An 18,114-nucleotide genomic window follows, 5' to 3' on the forward strand; every position below is an offset into this window, starting at 1 on the left:
AAAACCACTTCACTAAATTCTCCAGAAATCTTCTGATTTATGCCACCTGTCCCTGTGGCTCCGTACTAGTCAATTTTGCCATTTGCTCCAAGCGACAGCATTCTTTTATGCTGCTAATAACAGTCATTTCCGGGCACAGCAGAGAGAGAGAGAGAGAGAGAATATCAAATTGGAGCCAAAGATTCACCGTAAAAAGATCTGTATAAGTAAAACCAGACAAGTTCTGTTTACATCCAGCCTTCTCTGGCAGCTTTCAAAGGCTGTGTGCGTCTCTGAGCTTGGAAATGTTGAAATATAACGCAATTTCCAGTTCAGAGTAAGACATGGGTGATATAAGCCAGACGTTGGATGATCTTTTTAAAGTGGAGGTTCTGCAAACAAGTGACGTCTCTCAGCACTCAGATCCGGCATAGGCTGTTGTGACAAAGGGGATCCGATTCTGTTAATATCAGTATGTTTCATAGTATCTCCAGGCGATATGTAAGGGTTCACAAGGGCTAGGGACCTCAAAGAAAAGGGGAGTGTTCATATGCAGACCTCTCTTCTTTGTTTTATTGGCTTTATAGGCTCCAAGGCATGGAGCCTGGTTGATTGTATATTGAAGGTTCATACCCCACCTTTCAGTCAAATGATTCTCAAGACAAGTTCCATGTAGGTATAGGCAAAATTGTTAATTTCAGTTTCTCATCTCTCTAATCTTTAGTTCAGTTCTTCATAATACCGCATCATGTTGGATATATATGGTTTAAAGATTCTCATGAGAATTCTTCAGCATTTTAGTGCAATATTCTCATCACATGATGGTTCTGAATGTAATTTTGACCAATATATACATTTTTGCAAAGCAGTTTTCTCTAGTATAAGACATTTTTAAATGTTATTTTTAGGGACACTTCCCCATGGTATATTCTTGTACACATTGCTTAGCCAGAGAGCTACATTGCAAAATTCAGAGAAGCATGAATTTTGAAGGATGACAGTGTTTCAGTTTGCACATATTGTTTCAGAAAGTGCAAATAACGTAGGACTCAGTCTGTGCTTGAGTTGAATTTCTCTCCCATCTCTAGTTACAAGTATATGTTAACAACACATACAGAAAACATGCTTTTTTTCAGCTGGAACTCGTTGGAACACAGTTTTGGCACCTCTCAGGTGGGTGCCATTGTCATTGTAAGAGAACAAGGGAGGTGTTCATGATGAGTTCTGGCATCTCTTTTCCTTGAAAAATAGCATGGCAGAAAACCAAAACTCCCACTTCATATACCCAGTAAATCGTAGGCTGATGGTTCTTCAGTCCCAAGTGAACTCACATTAGGATCCAAGTGTGCTTACTATGAAGGAAGGAGATGCAAACTCCCTGCAGCTGAGCCTCCTCTGGTCAATAGATGTGGCCAGACTGGTCTCTTCCTTGCCATTATATTATTTCTTGGGTCCTGAGAGGGCAGCTCCCCAGTGGCCTTTAGTCCTCTGGCTAATGGAGGTGGGTTCTCGATACGCAGCCCCAGTGCAACTAGCAAGTTGGAGTACAGTGGTATTTTTTTGGAGCGTGGGCAGAAGTGTTGAGACAGCAAACTCCCTGCAGCTGCTGCTTCTGTAGCTAATGGATGGAGCCAGGCTGGTAGAGACCTTGCCGTTATGGGAACCCCTGGGAAACAAGGGGTTCAGTCTCAGAGGGTTCTTGAGAGCACAGAATAGAGAAAGGCAGAAGGAAGGTTCCTTCTAGTGTGTTTGTGGTTCAATCTAACAGAGCTGCATAAAAATGGCAAAGGTGGAAACTAGTGCAATGCGAAGGGTAATCAGTATATAGCAGATGTAGCCAATGTGCCCTCCACAAGATGCTGGTCTACAGCTCCCAACATTGCTAGCCATTGGCTACAGTGTCTGGAGCTGATGTGAGTTACAGTCTAACATCATATCGTTGGCACCACGTTGCCTACCCCTAGTATCGAGGGTACTAGGGGATAAACAGGGGCTGGCAGTTAATCTGCTAAAGTGACCTAGTCTGCTGCTTTTAAAACACAGTAGTTGATGGGGTTTTGTTCTGAACTGGTAAATTTGTCCTAAGGTATAGGAATAGGTAAGCGAATAGGAAATGGCACTTACCCAGGCCTATCCAAACAAACAAACAAAACCCAACAACAACTAAAAACCTGACTCTACAGGGGCAGGATATAAGCCAAGTGGACAGGATATGAATTGGGAGGGGGGGCTGAAATAGTAAAACTAAATAGATGGCGACCCAGGTTAGTGTGAGGACTGCTTTTCAACCTGTTGATTTGAACTAAATTGCCAAATCTTTTGACTCTGCCAGCCTGTTGGATGAAGCGCTGAATAGCACAGACTATATATACGAAAAGAGATCAGGGCCACAGCTCAGTGGCAGAACATCTCCTTTGCACACAGGCGGTCCCAGGTATCTCCAGGTATAACTGGGAACAAATCCCTGTATAAATCCCTGGAGAGTCGCTGCCAGACATTGTAGACAACACTAACCTAGACAGACCAGTGTTCTGCCTCTGTATAAGGCAGCTTCCTTTGTTGATAAACCTTGGATGGTAGTTATATACTCCCTGCGACCTTAACATTTATGGCTGGCCAACTTGGCCAAAAGCAGCCCAGGAGTGAAGTTCATTCAATTATTTAATTGCAAACTGCTGGCTGCTTTAAGTGAAATGCTAAGAATAAAAAGCCTTATAATCTCTCTGAGCACGTCAGGAACGTGGGAACATAAATCTGGCCGAGCAGCATCTGGGTCAATCCAAGTAGCATTGACGGGGGAGACAGCTCAGAGACCAGCCAGCTGAAACATGCTGTGAATTTGCCTCCAAACATTAGCAGAGTTTATTGGCAAGAGCTCAGTATCTTTTCCCAGCAAACAAAAGCGTCTATTGGCAGGAGACCACAGGGGGAGGAGGGGTATGGCTTCAGTCACAGAAATGGGGTTGTTCCTACTTGGACAACTGTTAAGTCCTCTGCAAAGTCCATCAGTCATTGTAAGGCTGAGTCAGTGGTGTCTGTTACCAAGTCTAGACTGGCAGAGTATTACCCAGCACAGGGTCTCCAGGGTCAGTTCTTGGATCTGGACTACGGGAGGGAGGAGGGGCTTATCCCTTGAGAATATGAGCCTTGCTGGATCGAGTCAACAGCCCATCTATTCCACCATCCTGTTTTCACAGTGACCTACCAGATGCCTATGCTAAACCCCCAAGAAACAGCACTCTTTCCCACCTGATTCCCAGCAACTGGTATTCAGAAGTATACTGCCTTCAACAATGGAGGTAGAATATAGCTAGTAGCCACCAAGAAACTGTTGGATTTTTTTCCTCCCTCCTGGACTAATTGGGCAAGACGTTCCCTTCAATTTCTTTGTGCACAGATACGGTTGAGAATTTTGAGAGGCCTTCCTTTTGCACATACCACTCTAGCGTTAAGATTCTAAAAACGGCTTTAAAACATAGAAGGAGTTTTTAAAACTGTCACATTCTCTCACCCAGTGATTTCCAGATTACCAGGACCAGTGACTTTCAGCCAACAAATACATGGGTAAACAGGAATTCCTCTTGAAAGTCTATAAAGAGGGAGACAGATGCACATCAGCAGGGAGGGCATTCCATAAATGGGGAGACACCACTAGGAAGGTCCTGTCACAGGTCAGTGTCAACTGGGCAGCCCTCAGTGGGCAACTGCTAACAAGGCCACACTTGCCGATGGTAGGGTCTGAAATGGTTGATATTAGGGAAGGTGCTCTTTTAGGTACTTGGGTCTCAAGCCATATAGCACTAGTAGCACCTTTAATTGGTGCAGTAGCTCAGGTGTATATATATATGCACACTGCCATAACTTGTTCAGGCAGAAGGTCAGGCAGCTAATATTTTTATTAGGTGGCTCACTCAATCCAGACCCTTCAAAATATCTGCCTCCCAGTCATAGAAGCCAATGTGGCACACCTTTCTCCCATTTGGAGGCTCTGAGGGTTGAGCGCCCATGGTCCACAGTAGCTCACTGGTTCTTGGCTTAAGCTCTACAACCCTTGACAACAAGTGTCTGTGGCGCAATTTCCCACAGTTCGTTGCCTGGCCCCAGAAGTAACTTTTATTTCTGACAGGAAATGTGGACCAAGCTCTCCTGCCTGTTTCCCCTGATGAATAATCAGATGTTGAACAAGGTGATATCCCTGAAAACACATTTGATTTTGTATACCTCATTAAGCTTTTATTGGCATCATTAGTCACTGTCCGTCTGCGGAGAAACTAGTCTGTTTGTCTTTTCTCTTTTGTTTATCCAACTCCTTCTGATATACACTATATTTTGTTTCCTTTTTCCTTTTTTTCCTCATTCACATTCATTCATTCACTTCCCACAGTTATTTTTCCAAGTTAGACACTGGTCTTTCTAGTTGGTGGTGGTGCATTGCGGGGAATGCTTTCAGTGGTTCTGTTTTGGCCTGTGTGGTTAGAAATCACTGGTGGTTTCCGTCTGCAGCAAACCACAAAACAACTTTACAGGGGCGGTTAAATGTTTTAAATTGCAGAGTGTTGTTACTGCAAACCACCGCTCAACGCTGGTGCACACCCACCCAGGAATGGTGCAGAGAAAGGGTTAGGTTTCCCTGGGGGTAATACTGATAGTCTTCTATACTATAAATAAAGCCTTGGTGTATGAGATGCCTGTTAATGCTGCTTCTCTTCTTTCTGTCCTATAATTAGAACATTTTCCTAGACTGGGAAACATGGCAGGTTCCTGAGCTCTAAATTAGTTCTACAGTGGTACCTTGGTTTGCGTACGTCTTGGTTTGCGTACATTTTGGATTACAAACACGTCAAACCCTGAAGTGCGTGTCCCGGTTTGCAACCTTTTTTTGGATTACAACCCATTTTTTGGGGATTACGAACAAAATTTTTTGGGACGTCTCATTGGCGAAAGCGTGCCTTGGGTTACAACCTGTTTTGGTTTACAAACAGACCTCCGGAACGGATGATGGTTGTAAACCAAGGTACCACTGTACTTGGTGCTTGTCTGGTTTTTGATGATTGGGTAGGACAAGCCTTGTGACAAAGCCTGGCCCTTACCAAGGCTCCCACGCCCACTTTGGCCATGCCCATGTTTGCTTTGGCCATTCCCACTGCAGGCATGTAGCTCCCTTGAAAGGTTGGCCAACAGGGAATGTTGTCTTTGGCCCAAATCAAAGTTAGCCGCTCCTGCCCTAAATCCATTCACACTTTCCATGTTTTTCTATCACAAACTTGAGCATGGAACAAAGTGTTTATTGCATTTATGCTGCCGAATTCAGAGTGGCATCATCACCATCACAATCACCACAGCCTTTCTGTTTTGGGGCCACAGTTCAAGAATGATGCTTAAGTATTCACAGTGGCTATTTGCCCTTGTATAAAATCAAGGTGGTTTTGGAAGAAAAAAGTCTTGTCTTCCTTCCCCTGCTCCCATGCCGGGCATTAATTGCTGTTTGGGCAGCAGCCAGGTAAGCAAATAAAACCTGTATTCCCATGTCCATGGGTAGGCAAACTAAGGCCCGGGGGCTGGATCCAGCCCAATCACCTTCTAAATCTGACCTGCGGACGTTCCAGGGATCAGCGTGTTTTCACATGAGAAGAATGCATTTTATTTAAAATGCATCTCAGAGTTATTTGTGGGGAATAGGAATTCATTGATTTTTTTCTTCTTCAAAATATAGTCCGGCCCCCCACAAAGTCTGAGGGACAGTGGACCGGCCCCCCCTGCTGAAAAAGTTTGCTGACCCCTGCTCATGTCCATGTTTCCCTGAGTAGTTAAGAAAAGTGGGCAAGCAAGTTGCTTTGATTGGAGGGGGAACTAATGTAATGCATCCCAGACAAGCTTAGTTTCAGTACAACCCTGAGGCTCCAACTTTTGGCCCTGTGGAAGGCAGTTGTTTTTAATTGAAAATGTTGGCTTTTTACCAACATAAAACTTTGCTCCACATTGTTGGGAAGATTCAGAAGAACAACTGGTTTAGTTCCTAGCAGTGAGGCATGATCCTCATTCTCACTGTAACACAGACCAGCCTCAGAGGATATCCTAAGGGAAAACTTTGGCTCAGGAGAAGGGCTTCACACACAACAGGCCCCTGGTCCAATCCTTGAGATTTTCAGATAGGGCTGGGGAAACCCATCCAAAACTATAACAGGCTTCTGCCCATCAGTGGAGAGTAGCAGTGATGGGAAATCTGTAGTCTTCCAGCTGCTGTCGAACTTCCGTCTCCCATCATCCCTGACCATTGGCCATCCTGAATGGGGCCAATGAAGTCTGGAAGGCCACATGTTTCTTTAGCCCCCTGGTATAGACAGTACTGATCCCAACAATCTGACTTTGTACAAGGCAGCTTCCTACAGACACTAGACTTTTTATAAATGAGGTTGGAATTAAACCTCTGGCGCCCTAGGAGGAAGAAATCTTAACTGCCCTTCTATCATCTTTCCCTCCATATTCTTTGGCTTAGCTTGTTTAAAGGGTTTTTTTAATTCCCAGTCCAGAAACAAAACTCCCCAGAGTAGCTTACCATGGGGTGCCATGCGTCCAGTTTCTCCTGGACAGGTCTTCTTTTGGGGGAGTAACATTTCAGTCCTGGTGGATTTCTTGAATTTGCCAAAATGTACAAAGTTTGGCAAACAAAGCCAGGAAGCGTGTGCGCAAGTATCGCTCTTTACTTTTTCCTATTTCTATGGATGCTCCTGCTCTCTGTACAAATACTTGCTTTGCAAGCAGAGCCAGGAAGTGTGCATGTTAACCTTTTATTATCTCTATGATGCCCCCACATTGTGGATGTTGAGATTGGGCTCATCATTGAATGGCCAATCCAAAGCTGCTACCTAGACCTCTGAGCTGTTGGCCATGCCAGATGATGCTCAGTAAGCCGCCCGTAAGCAGGTGAGAAAGGTTTCCTTAGCGGGCCTCTCTCTCTGTCTCCCCTTCCCCTTCCCCCCATAAGGGTCTCCCATATACTCAATGCCAGGATCCCCACCACTGTGCATTATCCATTGGTTGCAATTAAGCTGACTCTATTTTGCAGTTGGGACGCGGGTGGCGCTGTGGGTTAAACCGCAGAGCCTAGGACTTGCCGATCAGAAGGTTGGCGGTTTGAATCTCTGTGACGGGGTGAGCTCCTGTTGCTCGGTCCCTGCTCCTGCCAACCTAGCAGTTCGAAAGCATGTCAGAGTGCAAGTAGATAAATAGGTACCGCTCTGGCAGGAAGGTAAATGGCGTTTCCGTGCGCTGCTCTGGTTCGCTAGAAGCGGCTTAGTCATGCTGGCCACATGACCCGGAAGCTGTACGCCGGCTCCCTCGGCCAATAAAGCGAGATGAGCTCCGCAACCCCAGAGTCGGTCACGACTGGACCTAATGGTCAGGGGTCCCTTTATCCTTTACCTATTTAGCAATTAGAAAGTTCTAAGAAAAGAAAGAGAGAGCTTGCTTGTAAAGAGAACCCCCCAAGCTCTCTCAGTCCTAATTAAAAGTTCTTTGTCTAAGGCCAATGGGCATTTGGATAGCTATTGTGGAGATGAACCAAATTACTTTGGATACCTCTAAGCACAATTATTGAATGGAAGTTAAAATACACAGCTCTCATGTAAGGTTAGGGAAAGCCCCCCTCCCCACTTTGTGTGTGTGTGTGTGTGTGTATCCTGTTTAATAAATCTTGAAAACTTAGCTGACTGAAGAACCTAGAAAAGAACGTGTTGGGGGTTGGGGTGGGGGGAAAGAGTGGAGGAAATGGCTGAAGCACTTGGCACTGCATCTTTCCCCTAAAAGCTTTGCTCCTTTCCTTTGATCATCATACAGCTTGGATCTTCATATTCTATTTCTTTTTGCCATTATGTCTTTGGAAGACATCTGAAGGCAGCCCTGTATAGGGAAGCTTTTTAAATGTTTAATGTTTTATTTTTTTTTATATGTGTTGGAAGCCACCCAGAGTGGCTGGATCAACCCAGTCAGATGGACGGGGTATAAATAATAAAATAATTGTTGTTGTAGTTGTTGTTGTTGAATAGGATGTCCCAATTTTCATCGGAGAAAAGTTGGAAGGTATGGTGTGCGTGTCCGCAGTGTGTTCACGCAGTGGAAGGCAAGGAGGCTCCGCATCCCCTTTTTTGGCTCTTCAAAATATGGCAACCCTAGCTTACAATCTAAAAAGGCATGTCACAAAACGAAAATTGATTGGAAGGGAAGAAGAAACTAGCAAACTTGGGGGCATGTTCTTACTGAAGTTGGAAGCCTTTGACTAGGCTGTGCTGCTTCAGAATGCAACTAAAGTCTCGTGTGATTGAACACTCCAGCATCCAAGAAGATGAGCCAGGAGGAAGAGGAGGTGGTTATTAAAAAACCAAAACCTATCATGGAGAAGGCTATTCTTGAGCCCTTCTTGTTCCCATCTAGCTTTGTAAGTGGAAAGAATCTTTTATGGAGGAGCATTTTTAGCCTGCAGTCTCAACTCTCAGAAACAGGTTTACTTTGGGGAATAAGCTGCTTATGAATGCTCAGCTTACAGACTGTACTCATCCTTCCTGCTCTCGCCTGTCATGTGCCTGACCTTCTTTCACTGGATCATGACATTGTCCCGGTTCTTGGCTGGAGATTTCCATTTCATGCAGGGAGTGTCCCACTAGATATTCTTGAACAATGATTTCTGTCTTAGCTATTGGCCAAGCTGGCTGGGGCTGATGGGAGTTGTAATTCAGCAACGTCTAGACTGCCACAGGTTAGCCAACCATGCTCTAAGACATCTCAACTCACTTCCTTTTGCACATGGCATCCATGGAGTTACCATTTAATCCTCATTCAGGTGTTCCAGCGCCCCCATTACCATTATTTCCCCTATCATCCTTCTCTTTTCTCTTTCATATGTTCCAACTGTTATCCCTAGTACAAACACACCTGTTGGCACTGCTGTAACATAGCATAGTGACTAAGAGAATGAGCTGTGGTCCAAAAGACCACTGGTTCCAGTCTCAGCTTAGCCACAAACTCATCGCTTGGCCTTAGATCTTAGTCTTTTTTAAAAATGGTGTGTTTTTTGTTTTGTTTTTGCATTGTCTTTTATAGTTTAAAGATAGTTTTGCACATGGGGCCATATTTCATGGTGATGTGCCCCACCTGTATTATGAAGTGGTATGGTCCTTTCTGCAACCTTATTTTGTTGTGGATGTGGACCAAACCTTTGTGGTGTCTCCTAAGAAATTCACTGTTCCTTTTCGATGCCTGTTTCACCCCTTAAGTAATAGTAGTAGTAGTTGTTGTTGTTGTCATCATCGTTGTTGTCATCATTGTTGCTGCTGATGTTGTTGTTGTAATTTGCTTTGGAAAACTGGCTTGAAAAAGCTGGATGTAAATAAATAGCCCACACTTTGAAACTCTCTGCCTATGAACAACAGGCAGGCACTTCAACTATTGTCTTTTCAGTGCCTGATTAAAACTTTTTTGTTTAGGCAAGCCTTGCCAGACATGTAAAAGCTGTCATGTGATTCAATCTGTTTTTAGTCTATCATTGATTTAAATTATTTTCTAAATGTTTTAAATAATTATTTTTTTAGGTGATCATTTTTTGTCTTACTCTTTTGGTGAACCACTTTGAGGTTTTATTGCCATCAAGAGGTACAGTGGTACCTCGGGTTAAGTACTTAATTTGTTCTGGAGGTCCGTTCTTAACCTGAAGCATCACTTTAGCTAATGGGGCCTACTGCTGCCTCCGTGCCGCTGGAGCACGATTTCTGTTCCCATCCTGAAGCAAAGTTCTTAACCTGAGGTACTATTTCTGGGTTAGCAGAGTCTGTAACCTGAAGCGTATGTAACCTGAAGCATCTGTAACCCCAGGTACCACTGTATTAAAATGTTGTGGGAATTAATTAATAAAATAGACAAGACACATCCCGCTCAGACCCTTCCCCCTCTCAGACATTATTTGTATGGGAAATAATTCTGACCCAGTTTACAGAACTGTTGTTAAGTTGATTATGACCATAATGTACTGTCTGCTATAAAAATGTCAATCTGTTGGCTTGGGAGCTGGAGGGAGGTAAATTAGGCCAGGGGGTATAAGTGGAAGGTTAGAAGCTGATAGAGAGAAAAGCTGGAGGTAATTCACTGTGTTCTAGAGCCTGACTGGATAGAAAGGGGAAATTAGGTGGAGGATCAGCTTATCAGTTTAAAAGGGAGGGGAAGTTGGCTGGAGGGCAGAGTGTTGGTAAGGCTCTATTGGCATTTATCTTTTAAAAAGCAGTTAGTGGGTCTGATAAGTCAGTGCAGATTGGATTCTTAGATCCCTTAGATGAAGGTTTCTGTATTAAAATAAATTCTTACCATAAATATGCAGGGGGTTGTGATTATATATAATTGTTGCAAACCACTTTGATTTTTTTAAAATGAAATTGCGGTATACACGTATTTTTTATTTTAAAAGATGTGTAACAGTGCCCTCACTAACAAACATACCTTTATTTGCTTTTCCATTCTGTTATGAATAAAACCTGTTATGTTGGTAATCTCGATCTGCCTCTTCATAGAATTCCTGTTTTAATAGTTTGAACATCCACTCCAAAACAATGTACAGTGGTACCCCGCAAGACGAATGCCTCGCACGACGGAAAACACGCTAGACGAAAGGGTTTTCCGTTTTTCGATGCGCTTCGCAGGACGAATTTCCCTATGGGCTTGCTTCGCAAGACGAAAATGTCTTGCGAGTCTTGAGATTTTTTTCCGCTCCCCACCCCCTTTTTCTAAGCGGCTAAACCGCTAATAGCCTTTTAGCAGCTAATCCGCTAATCCCTTAAGCCTTTAATAGCCGCTAATAGCCACTAATAGCGCTAATCCGCTAATAGGGTTGCTTCGCAAGACGAAAAAACCGCTAGACGAAGAGACTCGCGGAATGAATTAATTTCGTCTTGCGAGGCACCACTGTATATATTTGTAGTGGGACCATGACGGGTCAGATCTATACATGTAGCAGAATGAACGGCAAAATAGGCTGAACGGCTTCAGTCTGCAAGTTGTATATGAGAGAGAGAGTTCATGCATATGTGTGTACGTGTGCACAGGTGTGTGAGCATGCAACATTATCAAATGTTTTACAGCAGACCTTTCTTCCCAATCTGCTAGTTGTATATTTGCAGCAGCATTCCACTGTGACTCCCCCGCCTGTTGTAGGAAGTGGTACAGCCCCTTCTGGCACTTCATTCTGCTGCTGTGTGTGTAGATGAAGCCTTTGTGGTCCCTTCCTATGAAACATAACCACCCATTTCCGAGTTTGGTTCACCTTTCTATGAAAGAGCTTGCCTTTGTGTTTGGTGCTCCTATCTCTTGAGAAATCCATGTGCCTTGTGGTAGGGAGAGAGGCTGCCCCTGCTGCCTGGAGGCGGGTCACTCCTAGATTGAGTGATGATGACAAGCCTCTCTTTCACTCCAAATGCTCTTTTCTCAACAGTGAGATAAATATGATGTCTCCATTAGATTGAATCCAAACAATACAGATATTTTTTTTAAAAAGATATTTATTAAAAGTTTTTTAGTTACAGAAAAAAAGTGTAAAAGAAAACAGAAACAATGAAAAATTTAACAAACAATACATCAAAAATAAGAAAAAAAGAAAAAGAAAAAAGAACAATACATCAAAACAGCATAATAAAGAGGAAAAAAAGGAAAAAAAACACATCCAAATTCCATATCATTATCTTTCATTTACTTGTTTCCTCGACTTCCTCACACCTCCCTTTTTTGTATTCTAGTTCAAATTAGCTAATTCAGCAAATCCCTTCCCTCTTTCTCAATTTTTTGTTCTATAATTTATCTTAACATAATCTAACTTTACATTTTCCACTTTAGCCCATTAACAATCAGTTTTTGCTTAATTCTTTATCACATTTCTGCTAAAACCATATAACTTCATTCCAGTATTCTTCTAACATTCATTAATTTTGCAATATTTCTGTAAATATACTTTAATTTTTTTCCAATCTTCTTCCATCGACTCTTCTCCCTGGTCTCGGATTCTGCCAGTCATTTCCGCCATTTCCATGTAGTCCATCACAAACAATACAGATATTTAAAGCACCTGATACCAATGAGTTGCATCCCAAAGAATGCTTAGAAGATGGAGAATCAAGGCTTGCTGTTCTAATGTTTACCTTTTCCCCCTCATGGCACAGCTCATTTCCAGTGACGCTGATGGAGCTATCCAAAGAGCTGGACGATTCCGGGTGGAAAATGGCTCTGTTGATGAGGTAGGAGGAGGTCTTTGCCTTAAGGCTTGTTTTCCTCAGATTGATTAAGCATTGGCATCATAACAGTGGGCAGATCTACACTCCTGGTTTTTAATGCTAAAGAAGAGTTAAGGAATGATTCTGATAACCATATAGCCACTTGACATTCTTTTTTAACGTTCATAATGTGCTGCAGAGCAACCAGAAAACAGGGAAACAGTGGGGAGAAAGAGAAAACAAAACAGAATGCTTTGATGTTTTAGAACGATATTTCTAATATTGTTCTAATAATGTTTAAAAGGATCCAGCCAATGTATCAGAGTGAAAAATAATTGTTTTTATTCTGCTCTTCTGCCAAACCAGGCCCCCTGAACAGCTTACGAATAGCAGTGAGAAGACTGTTCCTGCTGTCAGGCTCACAATCTAAGAGATATGGCATAAGAGGAAAGGGGACTGGGAAGGAGGAGGGAAAAAGCAAATTCAGGCACTGATTCTTAGGTACGGAGATCTTGTAGTAAACAGCAGGAGGTAGCCATCAAATTGGAGCCTGGAGCAAGAATCAAGGGGTCCAGTTGATTGTTATAACACACCCAAGAGTCAGAAAAGATTTTCTCAGTCTAGACCTAAACAGGAAGTCATTTTCAAAGCCTTTCCTGTTCATGAGAGCCAATCACCAGCCCTGGTGGGTGGACTCACTACAGTGCAAGGGAACTCCAGTGCCCTGGTATCCCTACTACAGGTTTCTCTGGTTTACACCTTTTTGCAAGCTGGTTGCCCTAATATAATACATTTCGTATGTTGTGTTCACTAACACGTTCTTTTTAATATACACACTTTTACCCTAACATAGTACATTTCTTGGAGAATGCCAATGCTGTTGGGGCCTCTTGTATTTCAGCAAGGAAGGCATTCCACAGCAGTGGTGCCACCAGTGAAAAGCCCACCTCTGCATTATCACAAGCCAATAACCATCAGAGTGTGGCAAAGCTAGCCAGGTTCCATTTGTTGATCTTAGTGCCCTTAACAGGCAATGGTGGGGAAGACAGTGTTTCAGGTAACCTGGTATAGAGTTGTTTAGGGTTTTACATCTAAGTAGCAGGACCTTAAAATGGGTTCAGTAGTTAATAGACGTCAGGCGCAGATCCTCTAGCATATGGACACCCAATAAGGGGCTGCGCTGCCAGGTGCTTCAAATGCCTATTTCTCCCTCTCCCCTCCTCCATTCCACATCCTGTTTGCTATTTCTGTGTGGGGAGCCTTGAATTAAATGACTTCCTGGTTTGTCTTTTCTTTCCAGAACACAGATTATGCCCCTGGTACATGGCGCAGAACAGATGTGCATTTGGAGAACCCAGAGTACCACACCAGATGGTACTTCAAGTATTTTCTAGGAAAAGGTAGTTACACTTTTTTATTTGTGTGCACATGCCTGCATCAGTTACAACATTCTTGAATAATCAAAATGTGCTTTGATCATTAGCAGTGTCTTCTCTTGCCTTGACCAGAGTGAGTTTCTCTCTGAGAGTTCCTTTTTAAAATGAGACCATTTTAACTTTAGCCATGTGACCATATCTATGCAACCACCTTTTTGACTGATAGGCCTGAGTGCCCAGCCTTTAGAGTATATGTTATGGCAGGTCTCCACCATCTTGTCCCACTTGGCCAAAAGAGGCTAAAAGTGTGGATGGCCCCTGTTCAAACCTCGCCTCCGTAATAGCAAAGTAGGCCATCTGTGTTCAGAGGCAGTGGCATTAAATTTGGTACCAGTCTTCGCACAGGGAATTTTGCATGCGGCACTGAGGTGCTTACTCTATGAGCAATGGGATTCCCCTGTGTGTACAGTTTGGGTTCCTTTGCAGGTTGGTTTTGCATTTTGTAATAAGCACTGTTTTTGCTCCCCAGTTCATCAGAACTATGTAGGAACAGACATAGAGAAGAACCCCTTTTTTCTGTCTGTCGTACTCTCTGACCAAAACAATCAGCGTGTTCCTCAATACCGTGCAATCCTCTGGAGAAAAACAGTAAGGGACAAACATTTTGCCTGCTCTTTTATATTGGTTCTAATTGTTTAGCTTAGTTTCTGACAATCCATGGTAGTCAGTGGAGCATGCCAAGCTAGAAAGGCTATGATAGAAAAACAGGCACTCCTTCCATTATAAATAGTTTCTTTCACCCCAACTTGCAGCTTACTTATTTGCTACATTCCACAAAGGCCTTTTGAATCTTTCACATTGTTCAGATGCACATTTAAACCATGGTTTATTGTGAAGCAACCCCATCTGACAAACTATGGCATAAGTTAAGGTTCAAGCTACAGTTAGCACAAACCATGTTTGAGGGTTACATCTGAATCAACCCTCACCCATTAGTGTTCTGAATATTTTTGTAATTGACTGAATTACCTGAGTATTTTCATTTGTATTAAAAAAAAACCCAAAGTCATCTGAGAAAGAGCATCTGTCTTAATGCAATTCTCTTCTAGGGTACTCTGAAAATATGCCTCCCTTACAGTCCTACCAAAACTTTGTCTGTGAAATCTATTTTAAGGTAAGCAGTTAAAAACAATTCAGTAGAGATTATGTTTAAAATATCATTGGAGTAGATATTACTCATTGTTGTGCCACATGAACAGACAACACTGAAATTTACAATTTCACCTTTCAGTGCCATGAATCTTGACAAATTTGAGAAAGGCCCTAGAGAAATTCTTCACCCTGAAATTCAAAAGGTGAGCTTTGCAAAGTTTTTTCAGTATTTCTTTTTTCCATCCTATTTTATGAGTGTTTATTTTGTGGAGCCGGTTGGGGATGTCTTTTGGAAACAATTGCTTCAAAAACAGACTTCAAAACACAGACTTCATGTGTTTTATGAATGTGGTGAGTTGCTTTGAGGACTCCATCCAAAAGCCACAGATTTAATAAATGGAATTAAATGTTTCGCAGAGAGTTTTAAGCTGGTGGAGCTTAAGAACATAAGAAGAGCCTTGCTGGATCAGGCCAAAGACCCACCTAGTCCAGCATTCTGTTCTCACAGTGGCCAACCAGATGCCCCAATGGGAAGCCTGCAAGCCAGACCTGAGCACCAATAGCTCTCCCTCCCTACTTGTGATGCCCAGCAGCTGGTATTCAAAGGCATACTGCCTCCCACGGTGGAGGTAGAAATTAGCCATTGATAGTCTTCTCCTCCTTGAATTTGTCTAATCCTCTCTTGCTTCATTCGCTTAATCACTTTGGTTTCCCTTTTTTGAACCTTTTCCATCTCTACAATATCCTTTTTTGAGGCGTCCACAACTATACAGAGTATTCCAAGTGTGGTTCCACCATAGATTTGTATAACAGCATTATGCCATTGGCAGTTTTATTTTCAATCCTTGGTGTGTTCAGTGACAAACCCATGAGCTGGAATCCAGCATCTGAGTGGTGGTCTCATCCTCTTGTGGAGGATAAATGATCTATCAGAATGTGTGCTGTGATATCTATGAAGGAAACCTCAGTGCAAGGCGTGATGGAAGAGAAACAAAGGCTGTAAGAAAAGGCTGAAGTCTAGCAGGCAGAGAATGGAAGGTCAAAGCAAGGGCTGTGGCTCAAAGGCAAAGCATCTGCTTTGCATGCAGAAGATCCCAGCTTCATTCCCTGGCATCAATGGGTAGGACTGGGAGAGACCCCTGCTTGAAATCTTAGTGAATCACTGCCAGTCAGTTTAGACATATTGAGCTAGATGGGCTAATGCTCTGACTCAGACTAAGGCAGCTTCTTGTGTTGCTGTATCTTAAGAGAAGGGCTGTAGTGCAGAGGTAGAACATTTGCCTTGCATTGAGAAGGTCCCAGGTTCAATCCTCAACATCTCCAGGTCTGAAACTGTGGAGAGCCACTGCCAAACAGTGTACGCATTGCTAAGCTAGATGGGCTAATGGGTTAACTCAGTATAAGGCAGATTCCTATGGCTGTTGTTTGCTAGGGAGTAGGGGTTGAATGAGAAGCAGGGGCAGAAGTTTGAATGTACATGGAGCAGAAAGGAAAAATATAGCCCCTTGGTAGCACTTCAAGATGTGTGTAGAGACAAATTGGAAAGAGTTCCGAGGAGGCAGCAGTCAGCAGTCTGGAAAACAAGCCCTGTGAAGAAAAATGGAAGGAAGTGGGTATGTTTAGCCTAAAGAAGAGAAGACTAAGGCGAGGGGAAGACAGGGGTTCTCCATCTCTGTCCTGGAAGAAAGCTGCATGAACTGTAGCCTGCCGAACAGGATAAAGAGATCATGAGCAGATGGCCAGCATATCTATGACTAGACTTAAGGGGTAGTGGCTGGGCACTATGCCAAAGCAGCAGGTGGCTTGTAACACCTTGTCCTGGACTCACTTTTAATTACATTTCCCTCTTTGCAGTTTGGACATTTCCTGGACCTTTCTGTTCAAAGGTTGAATGGGATTTTTTATCCATGTGGTTGTTGTTGTTTCTGGTTACCCACCCTTCACCCTAAGGTCCTAAGGCAGGTTACAAGACATTAAAGTACAACAATTTAAACAATTTAAAAACTTGCAAGTACTTGACTAGGGCGAGATGTCACTTTTTCCAATCCTAACCAAGAGACCAATATTGAAAAATTGGTGTGGTTGCCGCTGCTTTTGTCTGAAAACCCTGACCAGTTACATTTAGGGTGCAAACAAATGACAAATTAGATTGCTGGGTTCTGAATGAATATAAAAGCTGAATATATTTGTTCTTTTCCCTCCCCAGGATTTATTGGTTCTGGAAGAGCAAGAGGTAATTCACAATCTGATTCCTTTAAGTTCCCAGGAGCCTATCTAACAAACATTGGTTTCCATTTTGAAAAGTGCCATGTTGTATTCTGTGGGCTATGCTACTGGGTTTGATTTGGGGGGTGGGGTGGTGTTGTACCCACAAATACTCCTGTGTGCCCCTCCTGAGGTCAGCATAAGTGCACAATCATGATTGAGAAGGCCAATTAGAGTTGGGAGCTATTGGTGAACCAGTTTCAGACCACGCACTTCTACAAATATGTTGGGGACCGTGTTACCTGAATTCAGGAGGTGAAAAAACATACTTGCTCAGATTGCTGCTGCTGCATATGTCTCACAAAATGTGCTGCTGAAAACACCAATTCCATCTCATGGGCTCCCCTTCTCACCCACATTGGGCAGGAATACTTATCCCATGATGTGACAGTCCTATCTTAATCTTGACCTGCAAGCAGCAACCCATGGTCCAGAAAGGGGCGGGGGGGGGGGAGGCATCTTGAGATAAGTATTGCACAGGTTCTGAAAGTGAGCAAAGGAACTCAACATGGCGTGTTGTTTTCAGTGCCCCTGCCCCAGTTACATAAGCCCGAGAAGTGCTTATGAAACAATACTCTTTCCTTCTACAATGTTTTGGACTCTTGTGTTCCTCTTTTGTCATCACTGCTTGCCGCACCTTATTCCAAAGTACCGATTGCGAGAGAGGTCCATATATCACTTCAGTTTGATTGTGGACCCTTGAAGGTTGATGGGCCCATGGGCCTCACTTGCATCTGCCACTAGCTCAGTCTGAGCCACTCATGTGGTAGGGTCAGGGTATAAATCACAGCAAATGAGCTTGTGCTGATGCTGTATTGACTCATGGGAGTGATCCATGTCTTTGAAACAGAATGGGAAGTGTGAGTGCTGAGTGCCATAATTGAGTGTCTGCAGTCTCCCCTAACAATAACAATGATTGGTTTTCATACCTGCAATGCCTAAAACTGATGATATTCCTACTAGTGGTATAGGTATCAACATATTTTAAATCTCCAAATTGGAGGAAGCAGGTGCCTAAATCTGTCCCATTCCAAACTTGTGTTTATGTGGAGGGGGAGGGGGATGACATGCTTAGCTCTGTTAGGGAAGTTTTTAGTGTT

The 18,114-nt window shown here is 43.2% G+C and overlaps 1 protein-coding gene across 9 annotated transcripts in view; it reads left to right on the plus strand.

Moving 5' to 3' along the window:
- GARNL3 (GTPase activating Rap/RanGAP domain like 3) overlaps positions 1–18,114 on the plus strand; it is a 120,620-nt gene that overhangs the window by 62,970 nt on the left and 39,536 nt on the right. For all 9 annotated transcript variants that reach the window (XM_083424417.1, XM_083424421.1, XM_083424418.1 and 6 more), the window contains 6 exons: positions 12,171–12,245; positions 13,522–13,621; positions 14,127–14,245; positions 14,707–14,771; positions 14,889–14,952; positions 16,956–16,982. In XM_083424417.1, the coding sequence (XP_083280543.1) occupies positions 12,171–12,245; positions 13,522–13,621; positions 14,127–14,245; positions 14,707–14,771; positions 14,889–14,952; positions 16,956–16,982 (450 nt within the window). The remainder of the gene's footprint in view (positions 1–12,170; positions 12,246–13,521; positions 13,622–14,126; positions 14,246–14,706; positions 14,772–14,888; positions 14,953–16,955; positions 16,983–18,114) is intronic.

The sequence above is a fragment of the Podarcis tiliguerta genome, assembly GCF_965153285.1.
Source record: "Podarcis tiliguerta genome assembly, chromosome: Z".
NCBI lineage: Eukaryota > Metazoa > Chordata > Lepidosauria > Squamata > Lacertidae > Podarcis > Podarcis tiliguerta.